The sequence below is a fragment of the Bombina bombina genome, chromosome 8 (assembly GCF_027579735.1).
Source record: "Bombina bombina isolate aBomBom1 chromosome 8, aBomBom1.pri, whole genome shotgun sequence".
Taxonomy (NCBI): Eukaryota; Metazoa; Chordata; class Amphibia; order Anura; family Bombinatoridae; genus Bombina; species Bombina bombina.
Window position 1 is genome coordinate 267,119,586 of NC_069506.1, and position 26,613 is coordinate 267,146,198.

At 42.4% G+C, this 26,613-nt stretch overlaps 1 protein-coding gene across 1 annotated transcript in view; it reads right to left on the minus strand.

Annotated features, from left to right (window-relative positions):
• Positions 1-26,613, minus strand: part of KMT2A (lysine methyltransferase 2A) — a 555,423-nt gene that overhangs the window by 310,824 nt on the left and 217,986 nt on the right. Inside the window, exons 9-10 of the mRNA XM_053691137.1 lie at positions 19,810-19,935; positions 18,889-19,002 (exon numbers count right to left, since the gene is read on the minus strand). Of these exons, the coding sequence (XP_053547112.1) occupies positions 18,889-19,002; positions 19,810-19,935 (240 nt within the window). The remainder of the gene's footprint in view (positions 1-18,888; positions 19,003-19,809; positions 19,936-26,613) is intronic.

A 26,613-nucleotide genomic window follows, 5' to 3' on the forward strand; every position in this document is an offset into this window, starting at 1 on the left:
CTATACTCCCAGTTTGAGAAGTTGAAGAATTTGAAATAAAGGAATTAGCCAATTTGAAAGCTTTAATCCCGTCCTGGATTTTATCCAGGGAAGTTTCTGACTTAATAGCATCAGACAACACATCAAACCAATCCGCCGTCACACTAGTGACAGTAGTCAAGAACACACCAGGTTGCCATTGTCCTGGAGTACATCCCACTTGTAATTTTTGTCCATAGGACCTATCATCTAAGGGTATAGCAGTTCACCTAGTTAAGCTGAAACTTCTCCTTCCCCCCTAGGAAATGTTTGTCCAGCCTCCTTTAGCTGACTCGGCGATGGGAAACAGTTTTGGAAATAAAGGGAATGCGTCCATCCTTATAATTCACTGGACGCACTAGTATAAATTACACCGGAAAACAGAATTTATGTTTACCTGATAAATTACTTTCTCCAACGGTGTGTCCGGTCCACGGCGTCATCCTTACTTGTGGGATATTCTCTTCCCCAACAGGAAATGGCAAAGAGCCCAGCAAAGCTGGTCACATGATCCCTCCTAGGCTCCGCCTACCCCAGTCATTCGACCGACGTTAAGGAGGAATATTTGCATAGGAGAAACCATATGGTACCGTGGTGACTGTAGTTAAAGAAAATAAATTATCAGACCTGATTAAAAAAACCAGGGCGGGCCGTGGACCGGACACACCGTTGGAGAAAGTAATTTATCAGGTAAACATAAATTCTGTTTTCTCCAACATAGGTGTGTCCGGTCCACGGCGTCATCCTTACTTGTGGGAACCAATACCAAAGCTTTAGGACACGGATGAAGGGAGGGAGCAAATCAGGTCACCTAAATGGAAGGCACCACGGCTTGCAAAACCTTTCTCCCAAAAATAGCCTCAGAAGAAGCAAAAGTATCAAACTTGTAAAATTTGGTAAAAGTGTGCAGTGAAGACCAAGTCGCTGCCCTACATATCTGATCAACAGAAGCCTCGTTCTTGAAGGCCCATGTGGAAGCCACAGCCCTACTGGAATGAGCTGTGATTCTTTCGGGAGGCTGCCGTCCGGCAGTCTCGTAAGCCAATCTGATGATGCTTTTAATCCAAAAAGAGAGAGAGGTAGAAGTTGCTTTTTGACCTCTCCTTTTACCGGAATAAACAACAAACAAGGAAGATGTTTGTCTAAAATCCTTTGTAGCATCTAAATAGAATTTTAGAGCGCGAACAACATCCAAATTGTGCAACAGACGTTCCTTCTTTGAAACTGGTTTCGGACACAGAGAAGGTACGATAATCTCCTGGTTAATGTTTTTGTTAGAAACAACTTTTGGAAGAAAACCAGGTTTAGTACGTAAAACCACCTTATCTGCATGAAACACCAGATAAGGAGGAGAACACTGCAGAGCAGATAATTCTGAAACTCTTCTGGCAGAAGAAATTGCAACTAAAAACAAAACTTTCCAAGATAATAACTTAATATCAACGGAATGCAAGGGTTCAAACGGAACCCCCTGAAGAACTGAAAGAACTAAATTGAGACTCCAAGGAGGAGTCAAAGGTTTGTAAACAGGCTTAATTCTAACCAGAGCCTGAACAAAGGCTTGAACATCTGGCACAGCAGCCAGTTTTTTGTGAAGTAACACCGACAAGGCAGAAATCTGTCCCTTCAGGGAACTTGCAGATAAACCCTTTTCCAATCCTTCTTGAAGGAAGGATAGAATCCTAGGAATCTTAACCTTGTCCCAAGGGAATCCTTTAGATTCACACCAACAGATATATTTTTTCCAAATTTTGTGGTAAATCTTTCTAGTTACAGGCTTTCTGGCCTGAACAAGAGTATCGATAACAGAATCTGAGAACCCTCGCTTCGATAAAATCAAGCGTTCAATCTCCAAGCAGTCAGCTGGAGTGAAACCAGATTCGGATGTTCGAACGGACCCTGAACAAGAAGGTCTCGTCTCAAAGGTAGCTTCCAAGGTGGAGCCGATGACATATTCACCAGATCTGCATACCAAGTCCTGCGTGGCCACGCAGGAGCTATCAAGATCACCGACGCCCTCTCCTGATTGATCCTGGCTACCAGCCTGGGGATGAGAGGAAACGGCGGGAACACATAAGCTAGTTTGAAGGTCCAAGGTGCTACTAGTGAATCCACTAGAGCCGCCTTGGGATCCCTGGATCTGGACCCGTAGCAAGGAACCTTGAAGTTCTGACGAGAGGCCATCAGATCCATGTCTGGAATGCCCCACAGCTGAGTGACTTGGGCAAAGATTTCCGGATGGAGTTCCCACTCCCCCGGATGCAATGTCTGACGACTCAGAAAGTCCGCTTCCCAATTTTCCACTCCTGGGATGTGGATAGCAGACAGGTGGCAGGAGTGAGACTCCGCCCATAGAATGATTTTGGTCACTTCTTCCATCGCTAGGGAACTCCTTGTTCCCCCCTGATGGTTGATGTACGCAACAGTTGTCATGTTGTCTGATTGAAACCGTATGAACTTGGTCCTCGCTAGCTGAGGCCAAGCCTTGAGAGCATTGAATATCGCTCTCAGTTCCAGAATGTTTATCGGTAGAAGAGATTCTTCCCGAGACCAAAGACCCTGAGCTTTCAGGGATCCCCAGACCGCGCCCCAGCCCATCAGACTGGCGTCGGTCGTGACAATGACCCACTCTGGTCTGCGGAATGTCATCCCTTGTGACAGGTTGTCCAGGGACAGCCACCAACGGAGTGAATCTCTGGTCCTCTGATTTACTTGTATCTTTGGAGACAAGTCTGTATAGTCCCCATTCCACTGACTGAGCATGCACAGTTGTAATGGTCTTAGATGAATGCGCGCAAAAGGAACTATGTCCATTGCCGCTACCATCAACCCGATCACTTCCATGCACTGAGCTATGGAAGGAAGAGGAACGGAATGAAGTATCCGACAAGAGTCTAGAAGTTTTGTTTTTCTGGCCTCTGTCAGAAAAATCCTCATTTCTAAGGAGTCTATTATTGTTCCCAAGAAGGGAACCCTTGTTGACGGGGATAGAGAACTCTTTTCCACGTTCACTTTCCATCCGTGAGATCTGAGAAAGGCCAGGACAATGTCCGTGTGAGCCTTTGCTTGAAGAAGGGACGACGCTTGAATCAGAATGTCGTCCAAGTAAGGTACTACAGCAATGCCCCTTGGTCTTAGCACAGCTAGAAGGGACCCTAGTACCTTTGTGAAAATCCTTGGAGCAGTGGCCAATCCGAAAGGAAGCGCCACGAACTGGTAATGTTTGTCCAGGAATGCGAACCTTAGGAACCGATGATGTTCCTTGTGGATAGGAATATGTAGATATGCATCCTTTAAATCCACCGTGGTCATGAATTGACCTTCCTGGATGGAAGGAAGAATAGTTCGAATGGTTTCCATCTTGAACGATGGAACCTTGAGAAACTTGTTTAAGATCTTGAGATCTAAGATTGGTCTGAACGTTCCCTCTTTTTTGGGAACTATGAACAGATTGGAGTAGAACCCCATCCCTTGTTCTCTTAATGGAACAGGATGAATCACTCCCATTTTTAACAGGTCTTCTACACAATGTAAGAATGCCTGTCTTTTTATGTGGTCTGAAGACAACTGAGACCTGTGGAACCTCCCCCTTGGGGGAAGTCCCTTGAATTCCAGAAGATAACCTTGGGAGACTATTTCTAGCGCCCAAGGATCCAGAACATCTCTTGCCCAAGCCTGAGCGAAGAGAGAGAGTCTGCCCCCCACCAGATCCGGTCCCGGATCGGGGGCCAACATTTCATGCTGTCTTGGTAGCAGTGGCAGGTTTCTTGGCCTGCTTTCCCTTGTTCCAGCCTTGCATTGGTCTCCAAGCTGGCTTGGCTTGAGAAGTATTACCCTCTTGCTTAGAGGACGTAGCACCTTGGGCTGGTCCGTTTCTACGAAAGGGACGAAAATTAGGTTTATTTTTGGCCATGAAAGGCCGATCCTGAGGAAGGGCGTGGCCCTTACCCCCAGTGATATCAGAGATAATCTCTTTCAAGTCAGGGCCAAACAGCGTTTTCCCCTTGAAAGGAATGTTAAGTAGCTTGTTCTTGGAAGACGCATCAGCCGACCAAGATTTCAACCAAAGCGCTCTGCGCGCCACAATAGCAAACCCAGAATTCTTAGCCGCTAACCTAGCCAATTGCAAAGTGGCGTCTAGGGTGAAAGAATTAGCCAATTTGAGAGCATTGATTCTGTCCATAATCTCCTCCAAAGGAGGAGAATCACTATCGACCGCCTTTATCAGATCATCAAACCAGAAACATGCGGCTGTAGCGACAGGGACAATGCATGAAATAGGTTGTAGAAGGTAACCTTGCTGAACAAACATCTTTTTAAGCAAACCTTCTAATTTTTTATCCATAGGATCTTTGAAAGCACAACTATCCTCTATGGGTATAGTGGTGCGTTTGTTTAAAGTGGAAACCGCTCCCTCGACCTTGGGGACTGTCTGCCATAAGTCCTTTCTGGGGTCGACCATAGGAAACAATTTTTTAAATATGGGGGGAGGGACGAAAGGAATACCGGGCCTTTCCCATTCTTTATTAACAATGTCCGCCACCCGCTTGGGTATAGGAAAAGCTTCTGGGAGCCCCGGCACCTCTAGGAACTTGTCCATTTTACATAGTTTCTCTGGGATGACCAACTTGTCACAATCATCCAGAGTGGATAATACCTCCTTAAGCAGAATGCGGAGATGTTCCAACTTAAATTTAAATGCAATCACATCAGGTTCAGCCTGTTGAGAAATGTTCCCTGAATCAGTAATTTCTCCCTCAGACAAAACCTCCCTGGCCCCATCAGACTGGGTTAGGGGCCCTTCAGAAATATTATTATCAGCGTCGTCATGCTCTTCAGTATCTAAAACAGAGCAGCCGCGCTTACGCTGATAAGTGTTCATTTTGGCTAAAATGTTTTTGACAGAATTATCCATTACAGCCGTTAATTGTTGCATAGTAAGGAGTATTGGCGCGCTAGATGTACTAGGGGCCTCCTGAGTGGGCAAGACTCGTGTAGACGAAGGAGGGAATGATGCAGTACCATGCTTACTCCCCTCACTTGAGGAATCATCTTGGGCATCATTGTCATTTTCACATAAATCACATTTATTTAAATGAATAGGAATTCTGGCTTCCCCACATTCAGAACACAGTCTATCTGGTAGTTCAGACATGTTAAACAGGCATAAACTTGATAACAAAGTACAAAAAACGTTTTAAAATAAAACCGTTACTGTCACTTTAAATTTTAAACTGAACACACTTTATTACTGCAATTGCGAAAAAACATGAAGGAATTGTTCAAAATTCACCAAATTTTCACCACAGTGTCTTAAAGCCTTAAAAGTATTGCACACCAAATTTGGAAGCTTTAACCCATAAAATAACGGAACCGGAGCCGTTTTGAACTTTAACCCCTTTACAGTCCCTGGTATCTGCTTTGCTGAGACCCAACCAAGCCCAAAGGGGAATACGATACCAAATGACGCCTTCAGAAAGTCCTTTCTAAGTATCAGAGCTCCTCTCACATGCGACTGCATGCCATGCCTCTCAAAAACAAGTGCGCAACACCGGCGCGAAAATGAGGCTCTGCTTATGCTTTGGGAAAGCCCCTAAAGAATAAGGTGTCTAATACAGTGCCTGCCGATATCAATATATCAAAATACCCAGATAAAATGATTCCTCAAGGCTAAATTTATGTTAATAATGAATCGATTTAGCCCAAATAAAGTCTACAGTCTTAATAAGCCCTTGTGAAGCCCTTATTTACGATCGTAATAAACATGGCTTACCGGATCCCATAGGGAAAATGACAACTTCCAGCATTACATCGTCTTGTTAGAATGTGTCATACCTCAAGCAGCAAGAGACTGCACACTGTTCCCCCAACTGAAGTTAATTGCTCTCAACAGTCCTGTGTGGAACAGCCATGGATTTTAGTGACGGTTGCTAAAATCATTTTCCTCATACAAACAGAAATCTTCATCTCTTTTCTGTTTCTGAGTAAATAGTACATACCAGCACTATTTCAAAATAACAAACTCTTGATTGAATAATAAAAACTACAGTTAAACACTAAAAAACTCTAAGCCATCTCCGTGGAGATGTTGCCTGTACAACGGCAAAGAGAATGACTGGGGTAGGCGGAGCCTAGGAGGGATCATGTGACCAGCTTTGCTGGGCTCTTTGCCATTTCCTGTTGGGGAAGAGAATATCCCACAAGTAAGGATGACGCCGTGGACCGGACACACCTATGTTGGAGAAATGTCTTTACTGGACGTACTATGTTGGGGTCGCCCAGGCAAGATAAAAAAAACTCTTCAAGTAACAGTTCCATCTGAGTCAGAATTCTCTCACAGATAATCCCAAAGTAACTTCCTCCTTCAGTAACATGGAGGAACCATTAGGAATAACAACTACTGAAATAATTCCATTAGCAATGTTTTCTACCACGTGGGAAAAAAGAAATTTATGCTTACCTGATAAATTTGTTTCTCTTTAGACACAATGAGTCCACGGATTTCATCCTTACTTGTGTGATTACGCCTCCTGGTCAGCAGGAGGAGGCAAAGAGCACAACAGCAGAGCTGTAAATATAGCTCCTCCCTTCCTTCCCACTCCAGTCATTCGACCGAAGTTAGGAAGAGAAAGGAAAAGCCAAGGTGCAGAGGTGTCTGAAGTTTACAAAATTAATAACCTGTCTCATAGAACAGGGCGGGCCGTGGACTCATCGTGTCTAAAAAGAAACAAATTTATCAGGTAGGCATAAATTTTCTTTTCTTTTTAAAGACACGATGAGTCCACGGATTTCATCCTTACTTGTGGGATACAATACCAAAGCTAGAGTACACGGATGACAAGGGAGGGACAAGACAGGGAAGCTAAACAGAAGGCACCACTGCTTGAAGAACCTTTCTCCCAAAAACAGCCTCAGCCGAAGCAAAGGTATCACATTTGTAAAATTTAGAAAAAATGTGAAGAGAGGACCAAGTTGCAGCCTTGCAAATCTGTTCAACAGAAGCTTCATTTTTGAATTCCCATGAGGAAGCAACAGCCCTGGTGGATTGAACCGTAACTCTTTCAGGAGGCTGCTGTCCAGCCGTCTCATACGCAAAACGGATGATACTCTTCAGCCAAAAAGAAAGAGAGATAGCCGTAGATTTCTGACCCTTACGTTTTCCAGAAAAAAATGACAAATAGAGAAGATGATTGACGAAAGTACTTAGTCGCTTGCAAGTAAAATTTTAAAGCACGGACTACGCCCAAATTGTGCAGAAGACGTTCCTTCTGGAAGAAGGATTAGGACACAAGAGAGGAACAACAATCCCCTGATTAATGTTCTTGTCTGAAGCAACCTTTGAAGATCGCTCACAGTTCCAGAATGTTAATAGCAAGAAAAAACTCAGGCTGAGCCCAAATTCCCTCAGCGAGCCCCAGACTGCTCCCCACCCTAGAAGGCTGGCGTCTATACAAACACCCAAGATGGTCCGCAAAAACAGGGTCTCTGGGATAGATGATTCAGAGACAACCACCACTGAAAAGAATCCCTTGTCTCCTGTTCCTAGTAGAACTAGAGGAAACAAATCTGAATAATCTCCGATCCGTTGCCTGAACATGTTTAACTGCAGGGCACAGAGATGGAACCGAACAAACGGAATGATGTCTACCATCAGCCCGATTACTTCCATACACTGAACCAATAAAGGTTGAGGAATGGACTAAATGACTAAACAAGTATCGATAAGCTCTGATTTTCTGACATACTGTCAGACAAATCTTCATTGATATAGAATCTAGATCTGTCTCATCAAGTGCCCCACTTCCTCTGAGGTTCCCAGACCCAGAATAAAAAGTTGGCACTTACCTTTAACATCTGCCCGACAGCAGGGCAGCCCAGCAGGTTTAGGAGGTACTCTCCCTCCCATAGCCCTGTGGAAAATCATAAGCCTGAGTTAATTATGCTTAGGCTGCCAGGAGAAGGGCAGCATAAATGTATAGGAGGCGCAGTGAGAATTATGTCCCACCAGTTCCTATTGCTCTAAAGCCACCAATAGCTCTACTACAGCTATGGACTACGGCTACACCCTAGAATAAAGTAGCACTCTCTGGCACTACTTTAAAAATAATAAACTCTTGATTGAAGAATCTATAACTAACACCTCACTTTACCTCTTCCTATCACTAACGTAGGCAAAGAGACTGACTGGAGTGGGAGGGAAGAGCTATATATACAGCTCTGCTGTGGTGCTCTTTGCCTCCTCCTGCTGACCAGGAGGCGTAATCCCACAAGTAAGGATGAAATCCGTGGACTCATTGTGTCTTTAAAAAGAAACATATAATGCATCATAACTCCGAGTGGAGTGTAAAAGGAAGAGCAGGGCACTGCATGTGGGCAATAAAATTTTGTGGGACACTATAGGAGAAATTTGTGGCATAACTTGACCATCGTCAACAGACTCCTAAACAGCAATCGCTTTAGAAGGAGTAGGTTCAGAATTTTTTTATATATATATATATATATATTTTACACATAAAAAATGTTACTGTCTCTTTAATCGTAAAAGTAACTTATTGTTGTGAGTTTTTGTTCCATCCTAAGACACAAAGAAGGAATTAACAAATAAACAGCTGAAATATTTTAATACAATTTACACATAAAAAAAACGTTACTGTGCCTTTAAATCTTTAAAAGTAACTATTTATTTTTGTGTGCTTTTGTTCCATCCAAAGTAACAATAGATGAAGTAACAAATAAACAGCTGCAATTCTGTAATAAACTTAACACATAAAAAACGTTACTATCTCTTTAAATCTTAAAAGTAATTTTATTTTTGTGTGCTTTTGTGACATCCAAAATCACAACGGATGAAATATCAAAGAAATAGCTGAAATTCCTATAATAAAATTAACAGCTAAACAAACGTTACTGTTTCTTTAAATTTTAAACCACAACTTTATATTTTTGAGTGCAGAAAAAAATTAGAATAGTACGCAAGTATCATATTCCCTACGTACAGCTCAGATAAACCTTGCTGAGGTAAGCCATCAGAACTTCATGCTTAAATTTAACATAATAGTTCTCAGGCAGATACGGAGCGCAATCCGGACACACTTAATGACAGCACTAAGTATTGTGCTAGGAAAGAAAAAACGCTCAACCATCTGATGAACGGAAGGAAAATAGCGAGTTCAGTCTCAGTCGGTTTAACATAACTTCTCCCTCGTGGGCGTGAAACACACAATCCCTGAATCTGCCGGGAGATAGAAAATTGTGCTCCCAAACGGTGCCAAACATAACCCCGCCTGCCATGGGCGTTACCACACACCTCTCCCGGTCGCCATTACTATCTTCAGAAATAGTACTCCGGGAGATCTGAACCTTACATTTTATGCCTGGGGGCAAAGTGCAATACCGCTAATAGAAAGTACACAAATCAATCACACTCTCTGAGCCCTCTGATAGTTAGCTCGGTCCAAGAAAATTAACACTGTAATGTTAAGTCTACTGTGTGATTGAATCTATACAAAACCCCAGATAAGCCACCTTCCATTCTTCTCAGCCCCAGTACCTGTGAAGAAAATGCTGTCACATGAACCTCTCCTTTAGATATATGTAGGAGCTTTATGTCCCAGAAAAGTGCTACACTTCCTCTGTCCTGAATCTTCACTTTTTTTCAGACCCAGAATAAAAAAGTCAGCACTTACCTTTGTATTCTGCCCGACAGCAGGGCAGCTCAGCAGGTTTAGGAGGTCCTCTCCCTCCCATAGCCCTGTGGAAAATCATAAAGCCTGAGTTAACTGTGCTTAGGCTGTTAGGATAAGGGCAGCATTAATGTATAGGAGGCACAGTGAGAATTATGTCCCACGAGTTCCTATTGCTCTAAAGCCACCAAAAGCTCTACTGCAGAGACTGATATGGACTACGGCTACACCCTAGAACAAAGTAGCACTCTCTGGCACTACTTTAAAAATATAGACATCTGCTCTTGAAAAAGCCCGGGCGTACACTGGGGGAAACGCGTTGAGCTTACCGGGTCCCATCTGACACACCGGAGGAGGATTTATCCATCTGGCACAGTGAAACTGTAGAACTCCAGAAAGGGACTCTTACTGTTCACAACAGAATTTGTGAAACGCTTGCTGTTAACTTACATCTTGTAAGTAGAATCTGTTTTTATGGCGTGTTGCCTGTTTGAATAAAGTACTACCTTGAATCCGGTCTGTTTTGCGCTGTCTTTTACTCTGTTTCAGTTTTCGACTACTTTAAAAATAATAAACTCTTGATTGAAGAATCTTTTCTAACACCTCACTTTACCTCTTCCTATCACTAACGTAGGCAAAGAGAATGACTGGAGTGGGAGGGAAGGGAGGAGCTATATATAGAAGCTTTGCTGTGGTGCTCTTTGCCTCCTCCTGCTGACCAGGAGGTGAATATCCCATAAGGATGAAATCCGTGGACTCATCGTGTCTTTAAAAAGAAACTGGGAACTTCCCAGTAACACCAATGACTTGCTGTTTGAAAAGGACTCCACTCAGAAGATTTACATTTCTCCAGCATCTGAGTAAGAAACCCTCTTTTCTGGGAACTATACACTGAGGGTATAATCCAATTTCTTCTAACTCCTCTCTCTCCTTGACACAGGCAAAGAACTACTGGGAGAGAAGCGGAAGTAGAAGGGATATATGTAATGCTTTGGTAGGGTATCTTTGCCGCCTCCTGGTTGACAGGAAGTGAATTTTCTTGAGCAAGGATCGTGGACTCTCATTATCATTAGAAAGAAAGGTGTGTACCCAAAAAGAGACGAATACCGGTGTCGGCGGCCATATTAAGCATTCGTTGTTAACAGTAGGTAAGTGCATTCATGATTTTCGTTTAACGCTGTCAGAAATGTGACAAAAAGGGTTTAAGTACAATAATACTTTATTCACCCCTGTTCTATAGTGAAAGTTGTGGAAGCTATGCTACTTAGGACACATGGGTTTACATTAACATATACATCTATTAGCAGAAAAGACAATAGCTTACTATGCAATGGGAACTGCTCATACAACTTTTCAACAGAAGGTGTGTAAGAAGGGGCTCAACAAATCCAGGAGCATGGGAGCCTTCGGCTCCTTGAATTTTACCCCTGGCTCCTAACTTTGAGTTATTCTCCATATATCTAAATACAAATAACACTTTCTGGCTCCTAAAAGCATGTTTGGCTCCTAAATATTCTTACTGGATCCTAAATTTGTAACAGATTTGTGGAGCCCTGGTGTAAGGAACATCAAGTGGCTCCCTCACACAGTTGACAAGAGAAGTATCATGGACAGACAACCAAGAAGGACTTTCTAAATTCCCCAATAGGACTTTTCATCCTGAAGACAAAACTTCAGAGCCCCATCTACATTGTAATGTTAGAGATACTTAGCACTGCTATAGACAAATTAAAAGTCAAAATTAAACAATCATGATTCACATAGAGCATGCAATTTTACAATTTTCTACTATTATCTAATGTGCTTTGTTCTCCTGGTATCCTTTGTTGGAATGCATACCTAGGCAGGCTCAGGAGCACCAGTGGAAGCTAGCTGCTGATTCAACAAAGGATACCAAGATAATGAACCATTCATAACAGAAGTAGATTGAAAAGTTGTAAATTGGTATGCTCTGTCTAAATCATGAAAGAAAAATGTTGGTTTTCATGTCCCTGCAAGCAGTTTAGGCGAGAAACTAAAGGGAGATCCCATGAAAGAAAAAGAGAACAAAAAGGAAAATTGAAGGCCTAAATGAAGAGAGACACAATGATACAAAGTAGTAAGGAAAACAAGCTGTAACTTTGTGGAAGCTGCTTGGAACCCTGAGGTAGTAGTACCTCTGAAGGATCTGTTGGGTGGCATGCAGTGCAAAGAGACCCATTTGTGCACAGCTGGCGCTATGGTGTATTAGCATATACTAACTGAGTAACACAGAAAGAGCAATGTTTACCTGTCAAAAAACAGAATTTATGTTTACCTGATAAATTACTTTCTCCAACGGTGTGTCCGGTCCACGGCGTCATCCTTACTTGTGGGATATTCTCCTCCCCAACAGGAAATGGCAAAGAGCCCAGCAAAGCTGGTCACATGATCCCTCCTAGGCTCCGCCTACCCCAGTCATTCGACCGACGTTAAGGAGGAATATTTGCATAGGAGAAACCATATGATACCGTGGTGACTGTAGTTAAAGAAAATAAATTATCAGACCTGATTAAAAAAACCAGGGCGGGCCGTGGACCGGACACACCGTTGGAGAAAGTAATTTATCAGGTAAACATAAATTCTGTTTTCTCCAACATAGGTGTGTCCGGTCCACGGCGTCATCCTTACTTGTGGGAACCAATACCAAAGCTTTAGGACACGGATGAAGGGAGGGAGCAAATCAGGTCACCTAAATGGAAGGCACCACGGCTTGCAAAACCTTTCTCCCAAAAATAGCCTCAGAAGAAGCAAAAGTATCAAACTTGTAAAATTTGGTAAAAGTGTGCAGTGAAGACCAAGTCGCTGCCCTACATATCTGATCAACAGAAGCCTCGTTCTTGAAGGCCCATGTGGAAGCCACAGCCCTAGTGGAATGAGCTGTGATTCTTTCGGGAGGCTGCCGTCCGGCAGTCTCGTAAGCCAATCTGATGATGCTTTTAATCCAAAAAGAGAGAGAGGTAGAAGTTGCTTTTTGACCTCTCCTTTTACCAGAATAAACAACAAACAAGGAAGATGTTTGTCTAAAATCCTTTGTAGCATCTAAATAGAATTTTAGAGCGCGAACAACATCTAAATTGTGCAACAAACGTTCCTTCTTTGAAACTGGTTTCGGACACAGAGAAGGTACGATAATCTCCTGGTTAATGTTTTTGTTAGAAACAACTTTTGGAAGAAAACCAGGCTTAGTACGTAAAACCACCTTATCTGCATGGAACACCAGATAAGGAGGAGAACACTGCAGAGCAGATAATTCTGAAACTCTTCTAGCAGAAGAGATTGCAACTAAAAACAAAACTTTCCAAGATAATAACTTAATATCAACGGAATGTAAGGGTTCAAACGGAACCCCCTGAAGAACTGAAAGAACTAAATTGAGACTCCAAGGAGGAGTCAAAGGTTTGTAAACAGGCTTAATTCTAACCAGAGCCTGAACAAAGGCTTGAACATCTGGCACAGCTGCCAGCTTTTTGTGAAGTAACACAGACAAGGCAGAAATCTGTCCCTTCAGGGAACTTGCAGATAATCCTTTTTCCAATCCTTCTTGAAGGAAGGATAGAATCTTAGGAATCTTAACCTTGTCCCAAGGGAATCCTTTAGATTCACACCAACAGATATATTTTTTCCAAATTTTGTGGTAAATTTTTCTAGTTACAGGCTTTCTGGCCTGAACAAGAGTATCGATAACAGAATCTGAGAACCCTCGCTTCGATAAAATCAAGCGTTCAATCTCCAAGCAGTCAGCTGGAGTGAAACCAGGTTCGGATGTTCGAACGGACCCTGAACAAGAAGGTCTCGTCTCAAAGGTAGCTTCCAAGGTGGAGCCGATGACATATTCACCAGATCTGCATACCAAGTCCTGCGTGGCCACGCAGGAGCTATCAAGATCACCGACGCCCTCTCCTGATTGATCCTGGCTACCAGCCTGGGGATGAGAGGAAACGGCGGGAACACATAAGCTAGTTTGAAGGTCCAAGGTGCTACTAGTGCATCCACTAGAGCCGCCTTGGGATCCCTGGATCTGGACCCGTAGCAAGGAACTTTGAAGTTCTGACGAGAGGCCATCAGATCCAGGTCTGGAATGCCCCACAGCTGAGTGACTTGGGCAAAGATTTCCGGATGGAGTTCCCACTCCCCCGGATGCAATGTCTGACGACTCAGAAAATCCGCTTCCCAATTTTCCACTCCTGGGATCTGGATAGCGGACAGGTGGCAGGAGTGAGACTCCGCCCATAGAATGATTTTGGTCACTTCTTCCATCGCTAGAGAACTCCTTGTTCCCCCCTGATGGTTGATGTACGCAACAGTTGTCATGTTGTCTGATTGAAACCGTATGAACTTGGCCCTCGCTAGCTGAGGCCAAGCCTTGAGAGTATTGAATATCGCTCTCAGTTCCAGAATATTTATCGGTAGAAGAGATTCTTCCCGAGACCAAAGACCCTGAGCTTTCAGGGCTCCCCAGACCGCGCCCCAGCCCATCAGACTGGCGTCGGTCGTGACAATGACCCACTCTGGTCTGCGGAATGTCATCCCTTGTGACAGGTTGTCCAGGGACAGCCACCAACGGAGTGAGTCTCTGGTCCTCTGATTTACTTGTATCTTCGGAGACAAGTCTGTATAATCCCCATTCCACTGACTGAGCATGCACAGTTGTAATGGTCTTAGATGAATGCGCGCAAAAGGAACTATGTCCATTGCCGCTACCATCAACCCGATCACTTCCATGCACTGAGCTATGGAAGGAAGAGGAACGGAATGAAGTATCCGACAAGAGTCTAGAAGCTTTGTTTTTCTGGCCTCTGTCAGAAATATCCTCATGTCTAAGGAGTCTATTATTGTTCCCAAGAAGGGAACCCTTGTTGACGGAGATAGAGAACTCTTTTCCACGTTCACTTTCCATCCGTGAGATCTGAGAAAGGCCAGGACGATGTCCGTGTGAGCCTTTGCTTGAGGAAGGGACGACGCTTGAATCAGAATGTCGTCCAAGTAAGGTACTACAGCAATGCCCCTTGGTCTTAGCACAGCTAGAAGGGACCCTAGTACCTTTGTGAAAATCCTTGGAGCAGTGGCTAATCCGAAAGGAAGCGCCACGAACTGGTAATGCTTGTCCAGGAATGCGAACCTCAGGAACCGATGATGTTCCTTGTGGATAGGAATATGTAGATACGCATCCTTTAAATCCACCGTGGTCATGAATTGACCTTCCTGGATGGAAGGAAGAATAGTTCGAAGACGAAAGGAATACCGGGCCTTTCCCATTCTTTATTAACAATGTCCGCCACCCGCTTGGGTATAGGAAAAGCTTCTGGGAGCCCCGGCACCTCTAGGAACTTGTCCATTTTACATAGTTTCTCTGGGATGACCAACTTGTCACAATCATCCAGAGTGGATAATACCTCCTTAAGCAGAATGCGGAGATGTTCCAACTTAAATTTAAATGCAATCACATCAGGTTCAGCCTGTTGAGAAATGTTCCCTGAATCAGTAATTTCTCCCTCAGACAAAACTTCCCTGGCCCCATCAGACTGGGTTAGGGGCCCTTCAGAGATATTAGTATCAGCGTTGCCATGCTCTACAGTATCTAAAACAGAGCAGCCGCGCTTACGCTGACAAGTGTTCATTTGGGCTAAAATGTTTTTGACAGAATTATCCATTACAGCCGTTAATTGTTGCATAGTAAGGAGTATTGGCGCGCTAGATGTACTAGGGGCCTCCTGAGTGGGCAAGACTCGTGTAGACGAAGGAGGGAATGATGCAGTACCATGCTTACTCCCCTCACTTGAGGAATCATCTTGGGCATCATTGTCATTATCACATAAATCACATTTATTTAAATGAATAGGAATTCTGGCTTCCCCACATTCAGAACACAGTCTATCTGGTAGTTCAGACATGTTAAACAGGCATAAACTTGATAACAAAGTACAAAAAACGTTTTAAAATAAAACCGTTACTGTCACTTTAAATTTTAAACTGAACACACTTTATTACTGCAATTGCGAAAAAACATGAAGGAATTGTGCAAAATTCACCAAATTTTCACCACAGTGTCTTAAAGCCTTAAAAGTATTGCACACCAAATTTGGAAGCTTTAACCCTTAAAATAACGGAACCGGAGCCGTTTTAAACTTTAACCCCTTTACAGTCCCTGGTATCTGCTTTGCTGAGACCCAACCAAGCCCAAAGGGGAATACGATACCAAATGACGCCTTCAGAAAGTCTTTTCTAAGTGTCAGAGCTCCTCTCACATGCGACTGCATGCCATGCCTCTCAAAAACAAGTGCGCCACACCGGCGCGAAAATGAGGCTCTGCTTATGCTTTGGGAAAGCCCCTAAGGTATAAGGTGTCTAATACAGTGCCTGCCGATATTATTATATCAAAATACCCAGATAAAATGATTCCTCAAGGCTAAATATGTGTTAATAATGAATCGATTTAGCCCAAAAAAAGTCTACAGTCTTAATAAGCCCTTGTGAAGCCCTTATTTACGATCGTAATAAACATGGCTTACCGGATCCCATAGGGAAAATGACAGCTTCCAGCATTACATCGTCTTGTTAGAATGTGTCATACCTCAAGCAGCAAGAGACTGCATACTGTTCCCCCAACTGAAGTTAATTGCTCTCAACAGTCCTGTGTGGAACAGCCATGGATTTTAGTTACGGTTGCTAAAATCATTTTCCTCATACAAACAGAAATCTTCATCTCTTTTCTGTTTCTGAGTAAATAGTACATACCAGCACTATTTCAAAATAACAAACTCTTGATTGAATAATAAAAACTACAGTTAAACACTAAAAAACTCTAAGCCATCTCCGTGGAGATGTTGCCTGTACAACGGCAAAGAGAATGACTGGGGTAGGCGGAGCCTAGGAGGGATCATGTGACCAGCTTTGCTGGGCTCTTTGCCATTTCCTGTTGGGGAGGAGAATATCCCACAAGTAAGGATGACGCCGTGGACCGGACACACCTATGTTGGAGAAAGACATCTTATATTTACATAGAACATATAAGAGATGCCTTATTTGTGGTGCAGAATTCTTAGGACTGTCATTAGACACCCCTTTCAATTGCCTCATGTGAAAGTACAGAAAGATAGGAGACAGAGAGAGTTATAGCCCAAAAAAGTGTCTGTTTAGAACATCAGCAAAGTTATTTTTTTCTTGCCATCAATATACAAGTGTTTCTTAATTTTTTTCAAACGCTATATAGATTTTATATTACATATAAGCAAAAAGGGAAGAAGTTGTCACGATGTGTATGCAGCATGAATGGTCACATAGAAGAATCAATATGATCAATATGATGAGTGGAGGCCAGGAGCTGTGGAAAGTAATGAAAGCGAGCAGGAGGCATTGTAGACTGCATCTCACTAAAACAATTGGCTGCACAGGGCACAAACACCAAAGGTGTGTATAAGAACAGAGAGGTTAGAAATACTAAAGAATGAAAATGCTGTAGTGATTTTGCAGACGTGCACCAAGTATTTAAAAAAAAATCCAACATACTTTAGAAAGACTGGAACTATGCGAGTGGAGACAGGAAATGGCACCCTGTATATAACGCAGGTAGTGTAGGAAAGCTAGCCAAACTTTGACTCAGGCGTAAGACAAGGATACAGGGTTGACTCCAGAACGAATTAAATGGGACGGGCATTTTTTTGTCACGAGGGGGCACACATTTACAAAGTATGTATGAGAGTCAAAATAAGAGCAGACCTACATATTCTGCAGGAAAGTGTAGCTTCTGGCTGGCTTATCCCCCACTATTAACATTTGGAGAACATGTGCTAAATCACTAGGTAAAAGAATGAAGTCTAAATCCTATGCAGTGCACTAAAACAGAGCCATTAAACTTGAGACCCCCAGTGCAATAGCTCCTTAAAAATAATTCACTCCTTAATCACCATGATCCAAAACCCTTAAACTCATTCTCAAATCTCAGTCATGTCCCCTAAACAGGCATGCACCCCAAACCCCCCAATGCAATTAACCCCTTTGTTTGTAATAGCAGTGAGGATACTAGGTTTTCAGGTATTAGTAATTTTGTAGATTAGATTTAGCTATACCTGTTTCGCAATAACTAACGGATATCAGGCTACTTCAAACAACCTATGTACTGTGAACCTATAAGAATATGATTGTATCATATAAATATAAGTCTATAAATGGCTACTGGCTTCTATCGATACCTCAAAAGTGCACTGTGATCTTAGGCCGGGCCTAAGATCACAGTGCACTTTTGAGGCGTCGATAGAAGCCGGTAGCCATTTATAGACTTATATTTATATGATACAATCATATTCTTATCATGGTCTATTGTTTAAGAAAATAAGTAACTCACGATAGTTAGGTAAAATTAATAGGGTTTAAAACAAGTCCAAAAAGTCTCTAATTAACTTCCAATTCCAATTAAGAGGTTAAGACACGGAGCTCCTTGCAGATGCGTGATGTGACCTCACAGTTCGGCAGCTAACTCCGCCCTCAGCATGCAGCATTACATAACAATTCATTATTTTATTTATTATTTTTAAAACGTATGAGCATATCAATATTTTTAAAAGGGGGCACAGCATTCCATTTGGGTGGGCATTGCCCCCCAATGCCCCCCCTTGGAACCGACCCTTGAAGGATATAACAAAAGACCCTGTTTAGTTGAATGATGGAGTAAAAAACCCATGTCTAAAAGGTGAGAGCCCATAGTGCAGAATGTGAAAGGTAATTGTTTTGAGAGCAATAAGCAGGATGGTAGAACCCTTACAGTAATTCATGGATAGAATACAGGTGATAGGGAAAACTGATATAAAGCAATCCAGTAGGAAGGTAATAATAACAAAATTAGAAGAATTACAAAGAGAGCAACCTTCTCCAAGTAGAAGATTTGAAAACTACGGAGAGAAAATTACACAGGGAGAAGTTTGCTAAAGTTTTTTCTTTATGTGATTTAAACATGGAAAGTTGGCACTGAATTTGTTTTCAAAGACAAACACTTTTAAACAAAGTACCAGGAGGGTCAGAAAGAGGGAGGACCTACCTAGTATTATTCCAACTTTTTCCAAGTTGATGTAGTACTATTAACCTATACATTCTGAACAGTCTAACTTTAAGTGAAATGATGATTCTTTAACCCATGAAAATGTCTCTATTAACAAGTCCCACGTGTTCTTACCTCCACACGCCCACTGCTAGCGCACAAAAAGCAGACCACCCTTGGTGTGATAGGCACAGTAGTTAGTATACTGAGTCCCCTCATCTCCCACACATTCTCCACATCACAATCCTCCTGCAAAAGAGATAATTCAGTGTTAAATGTATTTTGACACTAGTGTTGCATCATTATACCTCAAATATTTACCCCAGATGATGAACTTTTCTTCACTTTCTGCAATGAGATTTTTTTTTAAGTGAAATTGTTTCTGCAGGTCATTTTTAAATAAAATTAAATTTTAAATTGGACAGTTACACTAAGGCACCAGTTCAATTGTAATGTGTTGGTTAACTGAAGAATAAAGACATTTTTAACATTTTATAATATAGTGCAGTAGTTGAAAATTGCATTGCAAATTAGCTGCCTAAAAAAAAAATTTTTTAACATGTCTCTTGAATAAATCCGTTTCCTTTTCTCTTGGTCTAACATAGAAATTTAGTAATAAAAAGATGCAATGCTCATATTAACGTCTTACATTCAAAATAAACAGCTTTACAGACTGGGAAAGGCTAGGGGGCGGGTTTGAAAAAATCTGAGGGACAGTCAACAAGAAATGCGCTGTTGCATATTTGACTGCGCACTTCAAACAGCACTTTGCTCTGGATGCGCTGTGTTAAGGAAAACTTACACAGTGCAGCCAGAGCACAGCTCAGTTTGAAGAGAACAGTCTAATGTGAAGAAGCACTACAAAGTTAAAGCGCTAACAGTTCCTGCATGTGTCCTGTCCTTTCTGCAGATATGCTGCATTTTTTGCAATGACATATCAGATCACTGTATGTTCTGCCTTGGGGATATTTACCAAAGGGTAAATAACTCCCCATCAGAATAATAGTGCTACAATCATAAGCAATGAAAAATTCTAAACAATGTGAACAGGCTCACCCTAAAATCCACTCGTATTCTATGCACCCCATCCATAGAGGGTTTCTGTCTGGAACCAACCCCATTACACAATGAATTCAGCAAATTGAAGCTGGCCTCTGGCTTACTGGGAAAGGTCACCTTTTCCTATCGGGAAAAAAAACCAGATACAGTAAAAAACATGCTTTGGCAGAGTGTCTGCACACACTTTTATAGTGACATGTGTGTTTATTTTATTTACTTTTTTTTAATTAAAGATATACTTCACATTTATTCAACTTATGTTAAATACAAAAAAAAAACATAATTTATGCATACCTTATAAATTCCTTTCTTTCTTGGTGGTAAGAGTCCAAAAAATTCTTACTTGTGGAAATTCACTTCCTGGCCACCAGGAGGACGCAATGACACCCCACAACAAAGCTTTAAGTATCTCTCCCACTTTCCTCTCTCTCCCAGTAGTACGCATAGCCGAGGAAAAGGAGGAAGAAGTAAGAAAGATAGTAGGGTAAACTATAACTACCGCCAACCCAGAAAGAAAGGAATTTATCAGGCAAGCATAAATTATGTTTTCTTTCTAGGTGCCAAGAGTCCACAAAATCCTTACTCATGGGAACCAATAGCCAAGCTAAGGAGTCCACAAGTGAAAAACGTGTGGGAAACAAGAAGGCAGGCACCTATTACCATAAACCAACGCCTGAAAAACCTTCCTACCCAGAACAGTCTCCACCGAGACAAAAAAGTTTTAAAAAAAGTTAAAAGCATTTAGCAAAAACATTACAAAACATCCAGGATACTGACAACACGACCTGGTCTATTAAAAACAGAATTTATGCTTACCTGATAAATTACTTTCTCCAACGGTGTGTCCGGTCCACGGCGTCATCCTTACTTGTGGGATATTCTCTTCCCCAACAGGAAATGGCAAAGAGTCCCAGCAAAGCTGGTCACATGATCCCTCCTAGGCTCCGCCCACCCCAGTCATTCGACCGACGGACAGGAGGAAATATATATAGGAGAAACCATATGATACCGTGGTGACTGTAGTTAGAGAAAATAATTCATCAGACCTGATTAAAAAACCAGGGCGGGCCGTGGACCGGACACACCGTTGGAGAAAGTAATTTATTAGGTAAGCATAAATTCTGTTTTCTCCAACATTGGTGTGTCCGGTCCACGGCGTCATCCTTACTTGTGGGAACCAATACCAAAGCTTTAGGACACGGATGAAGGGAGGGAGCAAATCAGGTCACCTAAACGGAAGGAACCACAGCTTGCAAAACCTTTCTCCCAAAAATAGCCTCCGAAGAAGCAAAAGTATCAAATTTGTAAAATTTGGCAAAAGTGTGCAGTGAAGACCAAGTCGCTGCCTTACATATCTGGTCAACAGAAGCCTCGTTCTTGAAGGCCCATGTGGAAGCCACAGCCCTAGTGGAGTGAGCTGTGATTCTTTAAGGAGGCTGCCGTCCGGCAGTCTCATAAGCCAATCGGATGATGCTTTTAAGCCAAAAGGAAAGAGAGGTATTAGTCGCTTTTTGACCTCTCCTTTTACCAGAATAAACAACAAACGAGGAAGATGTTTGTCTGAAATCTTTAGTAGCCTCTAAATAGAACTTTAGAGCACGGACAACGTCCAAATTGTGTAACAAACGTTCCTTCTTTGAAACTGGATTCGGACACAAAGAAGGTACAACTATCTCCTGGTTAATATTTTTGTTAGAAACAACTTTAGGAAGAAAACCAGGCTTAGTACGCAAAACCACCTTATCTGCATGGAACAACAGATAAGGAGGAGAACACTGCAGAGCAGATAACTCTGAAACTCTTCTAGCAGAAGAAATTGCAACCAAAAACAAAACTTTCCAAGATAGTAACTTAATATCTATGGAATGTAAGGGTTCAAACGGAATCCCTTGAAGAACTGAAAGAACTAGATTTAGACTCCAGGGAGGAGTCAAAGGTCTGTAAACAGGCTTGATCCTAACCAGAGCCTGAACAAATGCTTGAACATCTGGCACAGCTGCCAGTCTTTTGTGTAGTAAGACAGATAAAGCAGAGATCTGTCCCTTTAGGGAACTTGCAGATAATCCTTTCTCCAAACCTTCTTGAAGAAAGGAGAGAATCTTAGGAATTTTTATTTTATTCCATGGGAATCCCTTGGATTCACCAACAGATATATTTTTTCCATATTTTATGGTAAATTTTTCTAGTTACAGGTTTTCTGGCCTGAACCAGAGTATCTATCACCGAATCTGAAAACCCACGCTTTGATAGAATCAAGCGTTCAATCTCCAAGCCGTCAGTTGGAGGGAGACCAGATTTGGGTGTTCGAATGGACCTTGAACAAGAAGGTCCTGTCTCAAAGGTAGCTTCCATGGTGGAGCCGATGACATATTCACCAGGTCTGCATACCAAGTCCTGCGTGGCCACGCAGGAGGTATCAAGATCACCGAGGCCCTCTCCTGATTGATCCTGGCTACCAGCCTGAGAATGAGAGGAAACGGTGGGAATACGTAAGCTAGGTTGAAAATCCAAGGTGCTACTAGTGCATCTACTAGAGTCGCCTTGGGATCCCTGGATCTGGACCCGTAGCAAGGAACCTTGAAGTTCTGACGAGACGCCATCAGATCCATGTCTGGAATGCCCCATAATTGAGTTATTTGGGCAAAGATTTCCGGATGGAGTTCCCACTCCCCCGGATGAAATGTCTGACGACTCAGAAAATCCGCTTCCCAATTTTCCACTCCTGGGATGTGGATCGCAGACAAGTGGCAGGAGTGATCCTCCGCCCATTGAATTATTTTGGTCACTTCTTTCATCGCCAGGGAACTCTTTGTCCCCCCTTGATGATTGATATAAGCAACAGTCGTCATGTTGTCTGATTGGAACCTTATGAATTTGGCCTTTGCTAGTTGAGGCCAAGCTTTGAGAGCATTGAATATCGCTCTCAGTTCCAGAATGTTTATCGGGAGAAGAGACTCTTCCCGAGACCATAGACCCTGAGCTTTCAGGGATTCCCAGACCGCACCCCAGCCCACTAGACTGGCGTCGGTCGTGACAATGACCCACTCTGGCCTGCGGAAGCTCATTCCCTGGGACAGAGGGTCCAGGGTCAGCCACCAACGGAGTGAATCTCTGGTCTTTTGATCTACTTGAATCATTGGAGACAAGTCTGTATAATCCCCATTCCACTGTTTGAGCATGCACAGTTGTAATGGTCTTAGATGAATTCGTGCAAAAGGAACTACGTCCATTGTTGCAACCATCAATCCTATTACTTCCATGCACTGCGCTATGGAAGGACGAGGAACAGAATGAAGCACTTGACAAGAGCTTAGAAGTTTTGATTTTCTGACCTCTGTCAGAAAAATCCTCATTTCTAAGGAATCTATTATTGTTCCCAAGAACGGAACTCTTGTTGACGGGGACAGAGAACTCTTTTCTTTGTTCACCTTCCATCCGTGAGATGTGAGAAAGGCTAGAACGATGTCCGTATGAGCCTTTGCCTTTGACAGGGACGACGCTTGTATTAGAATGTCGTCCAAGTAAGGTACTACTGCAATGCCCCTTGGTCTTAGAACCGCTAGAAGGGACCCTAGCACCTTTGTGAAAATCCTTGGAGCAGTGGCTAATCCGAATGGAAGAGCCACAAACTGGTAATGTTTGTCCAGAAAAGCGAACCTTAGGAACTGATTATGTTCCTTGTGGATAGGGATATGTAGGTACGCATCCTTTAGATCCACGGTAGTCATAAATTGACTTTCCTGGATGGTGGGTAGAATCGTTTGAATAGTTTCCATTTTGAACGATGGTACCCTGAGAAATTTGTTTAGGATCTTCAAATCCAAAATTGGTCTGAACGTTCCCTCTTTTTTGGGAACTACGAACAGATTGGAATAAAATCCCATTCCTAGTTCCTTTATTGGAACTGGGTGTATCACTCCCATCTTTAACAGGTCTTCTACACAATGTAAGAATGCCTGTCTCTTTATTTGGTTTGAGGATAAGTGAGACTTGTGGAACCTTCCCCTTGGGGGTAGTTCCTTGAATTCCAGGAGATAACCTTGAGAAACTATTTCTAGCGCCCAAGGATCCTGAACATCTCTTGCCCAAGCCTGAGCAAAGAGAGAGTCTGCCCCCCACCAGATCCGGTCCCGGATCGGGGGCTACTCCTTCATGCTGTCTTGTTAGCAGTGGCAGGTTTCTTGGCCTGCTTACCTTTGTTCCAGCCTTGCATTGGTTTCCAGGCTGGTTTGGGTTGTGAGGCATTACCCTCTTGCTTAGAGGATGCAGAATTAGAGGCTGGTCCATTTCTGCGAAAGGGACGAAAATTAGGCTTATTTTTAGCCTTAAAAGACCTATCCTGTGGAAGGGCGTGGCCCTTTCCCCCAGTGATGACTGAAATAATCTCTTTCAAATCAGGTCCAAATAAAGTTTTACCTTTGAAAGGAATGTTAAGTAATTTTGTCTTGGATGACACATCCGCTGACCAAGACTTTAGCCAAAGCGCTCTGCGCGCCACAATAGCAAACCCTGAATTTTTCGCCGCTAATTTTGCTAATTGCAAAGCGGCATCTAAAATAAAAGAGTTAGCCAATTTAAGTGCGTGAACTCTGTCCATAACCTCCTCATATGGAGTTTCTCTACTGAGCGACTTTTCTAGTTCCTCGAACCAGAACCACGCTGCCGTAGTGACAGGAACAATGCATGAAATTGGTTGTAGAAGGTAGCCTTGCTGTACAAAAATCTTTTTAAGCAAACCTTCCAATTTTTTATCCATAGGATCTTTGAAAGCACAACTATCTTCGAAAGGAATAGTAGTGCGTTTGTTTAGAGTAGAAACTGCCCCCTCGACCTTGGGGACTGTCTGCCATAAGTCCTTTCTGGGGTCGACCATAGGAAATAATTTCTTAAATATAGGGGGAGGAACAAAAGGTATGCCGGGCTTTTCCCACTCTTTATTTACTATATCCGCCACCCGCTTGGGTATAGGAAAAGCGTCGGGGGGGCACCGGAACCTCTAGGAACCTGTCCATCTTGCATAATTTCTCTGGAATGACCAAATTGTCACAATCATCCAGAGTAGATAACACCTCCTTAAGCAGTGCGCGGAGATGTTCTAATTTAAATTTAAATGTCACAACATCAGGTTCAGCTTGATGAGAAATTTTTCCTGAATCTGAAATTTCTCCCTCAGACAAAACCTCCCTCATGGCCCCTTCAGATTGGTGTGAGGGTATGACAGAACAATTATCATCAGCGTCCTCTTGCTCTTCAGTGTTCAAAACAGAGCAATCACGCTTTCTCTGATAAGTAGGCATTTTGGATAAAAGATTTGCTATGGAGTTATCCATTACAGCAGTTAATTGTTGCATGGTAATAAGCATTGGCGCACTAGATGTACTAGGGGCCTCCTGCATGGGCAAAACTGGTGTAGACACAGTAGGAGATGATGTAGTATCATGTTTACTCCCCTCATTTGAGGAATCATCTTGGGCAATATCATTATTTGTGGCAGTACTGTCCTTACTTTGTTTGGACGCTATGGCACAATTGTCACATAAATTTAAATGGGGAGACACATTGGCTTTCATACATATAGAACATAGCTTATCTGAAGGTATAGACATGTTAAACAGGCTTAAACTTGTCAACAATGCACAAAAACGTTTTAAAATAAAACCGTTACTGTCACTTTAAATTTCAAACAGAAAACACTTTATTACTGAATATGTGAAAAAGTATGAAGGAATTGTTCAAAAATTACCAAATTTTCACCACAGTGTCTTAAAGCCTTAAAAGTATTGCACACCAAATTTCAGAGCTTTAACCCTTAAAATAACGGAACCGGAGCCGTTTTTCAATTTAACCCCTATACAGTCCCAGATACAGTCTTTGCTAAGACCCAACCAAACCCTGAGGGGAATACGATACCAAATGACGCCTTCTAAAAGCTTTTTCAGAGATTCTTAGATCCACACACATGCATCTGCATGCCCTGTTCTCAAAAAACAACTGCGCATTAATGGCGCGAAAATGAGGCTCAGTCTATGACTAGAAAAGCCCCCTGACTGAAAAAGGTGTCCAATACAGTGCCTGCCGTTTTATAAACGTTCCCCAAGATTATAAATGTCAATTGTTAGCCTAAATTTGAATAATATGCACAAATAAAGCAATCGATTTAGCCCATAAAAATGTCTACCAGTTTTTTAGCCCATAATAAGCCCTTTATTCTGTTTGTTTTTGACTAAGAAAATGGCTTACCGGTCCCCATGAGGGGAAATGACAGCCTTCCAGCATTACACAGTCTTGTTAGAAATATGGCTAGTCATACCTTAAGCAGAAAAGTCTGCTAACTGTTTCCCCCAACTGAAGTTACTTCATCTCAACAGTCCTATGTGGAAACAGCAACCGATTTTAGTTACTGTCTGCTAAAATCATCTTCCTCTTACAAACAGAAATCTTCATCCTTTTCTGTTTCAGAGTAAATAGTACATACCAGCACTATTTTAAAATAACAAACACTTGATAGAAGAATAAAAACTACATTTAAACACCAAAAAACTCTTAACCATCTCCGTGGAGATGTTGCCTGTGCCTTCTTTGTGTCCGAATCCAGTTTCAAAGAAGGAACGTTTGTTACACAATTTGGACGTTGTCCGTGCTCTAAAGTTCTATTTAGAGGCTACTAAAGATTTCAGACAAACATCTTCCTTGTTTGTTGTTTATTCTGGTAAAAGGAGAGGTCAAAAAGCGACTTCTACCTCTCTTTCCTTTTGGCTTAAAAGCATCATCCGATTGGCTTATGAGACTGCCGGACGGCAG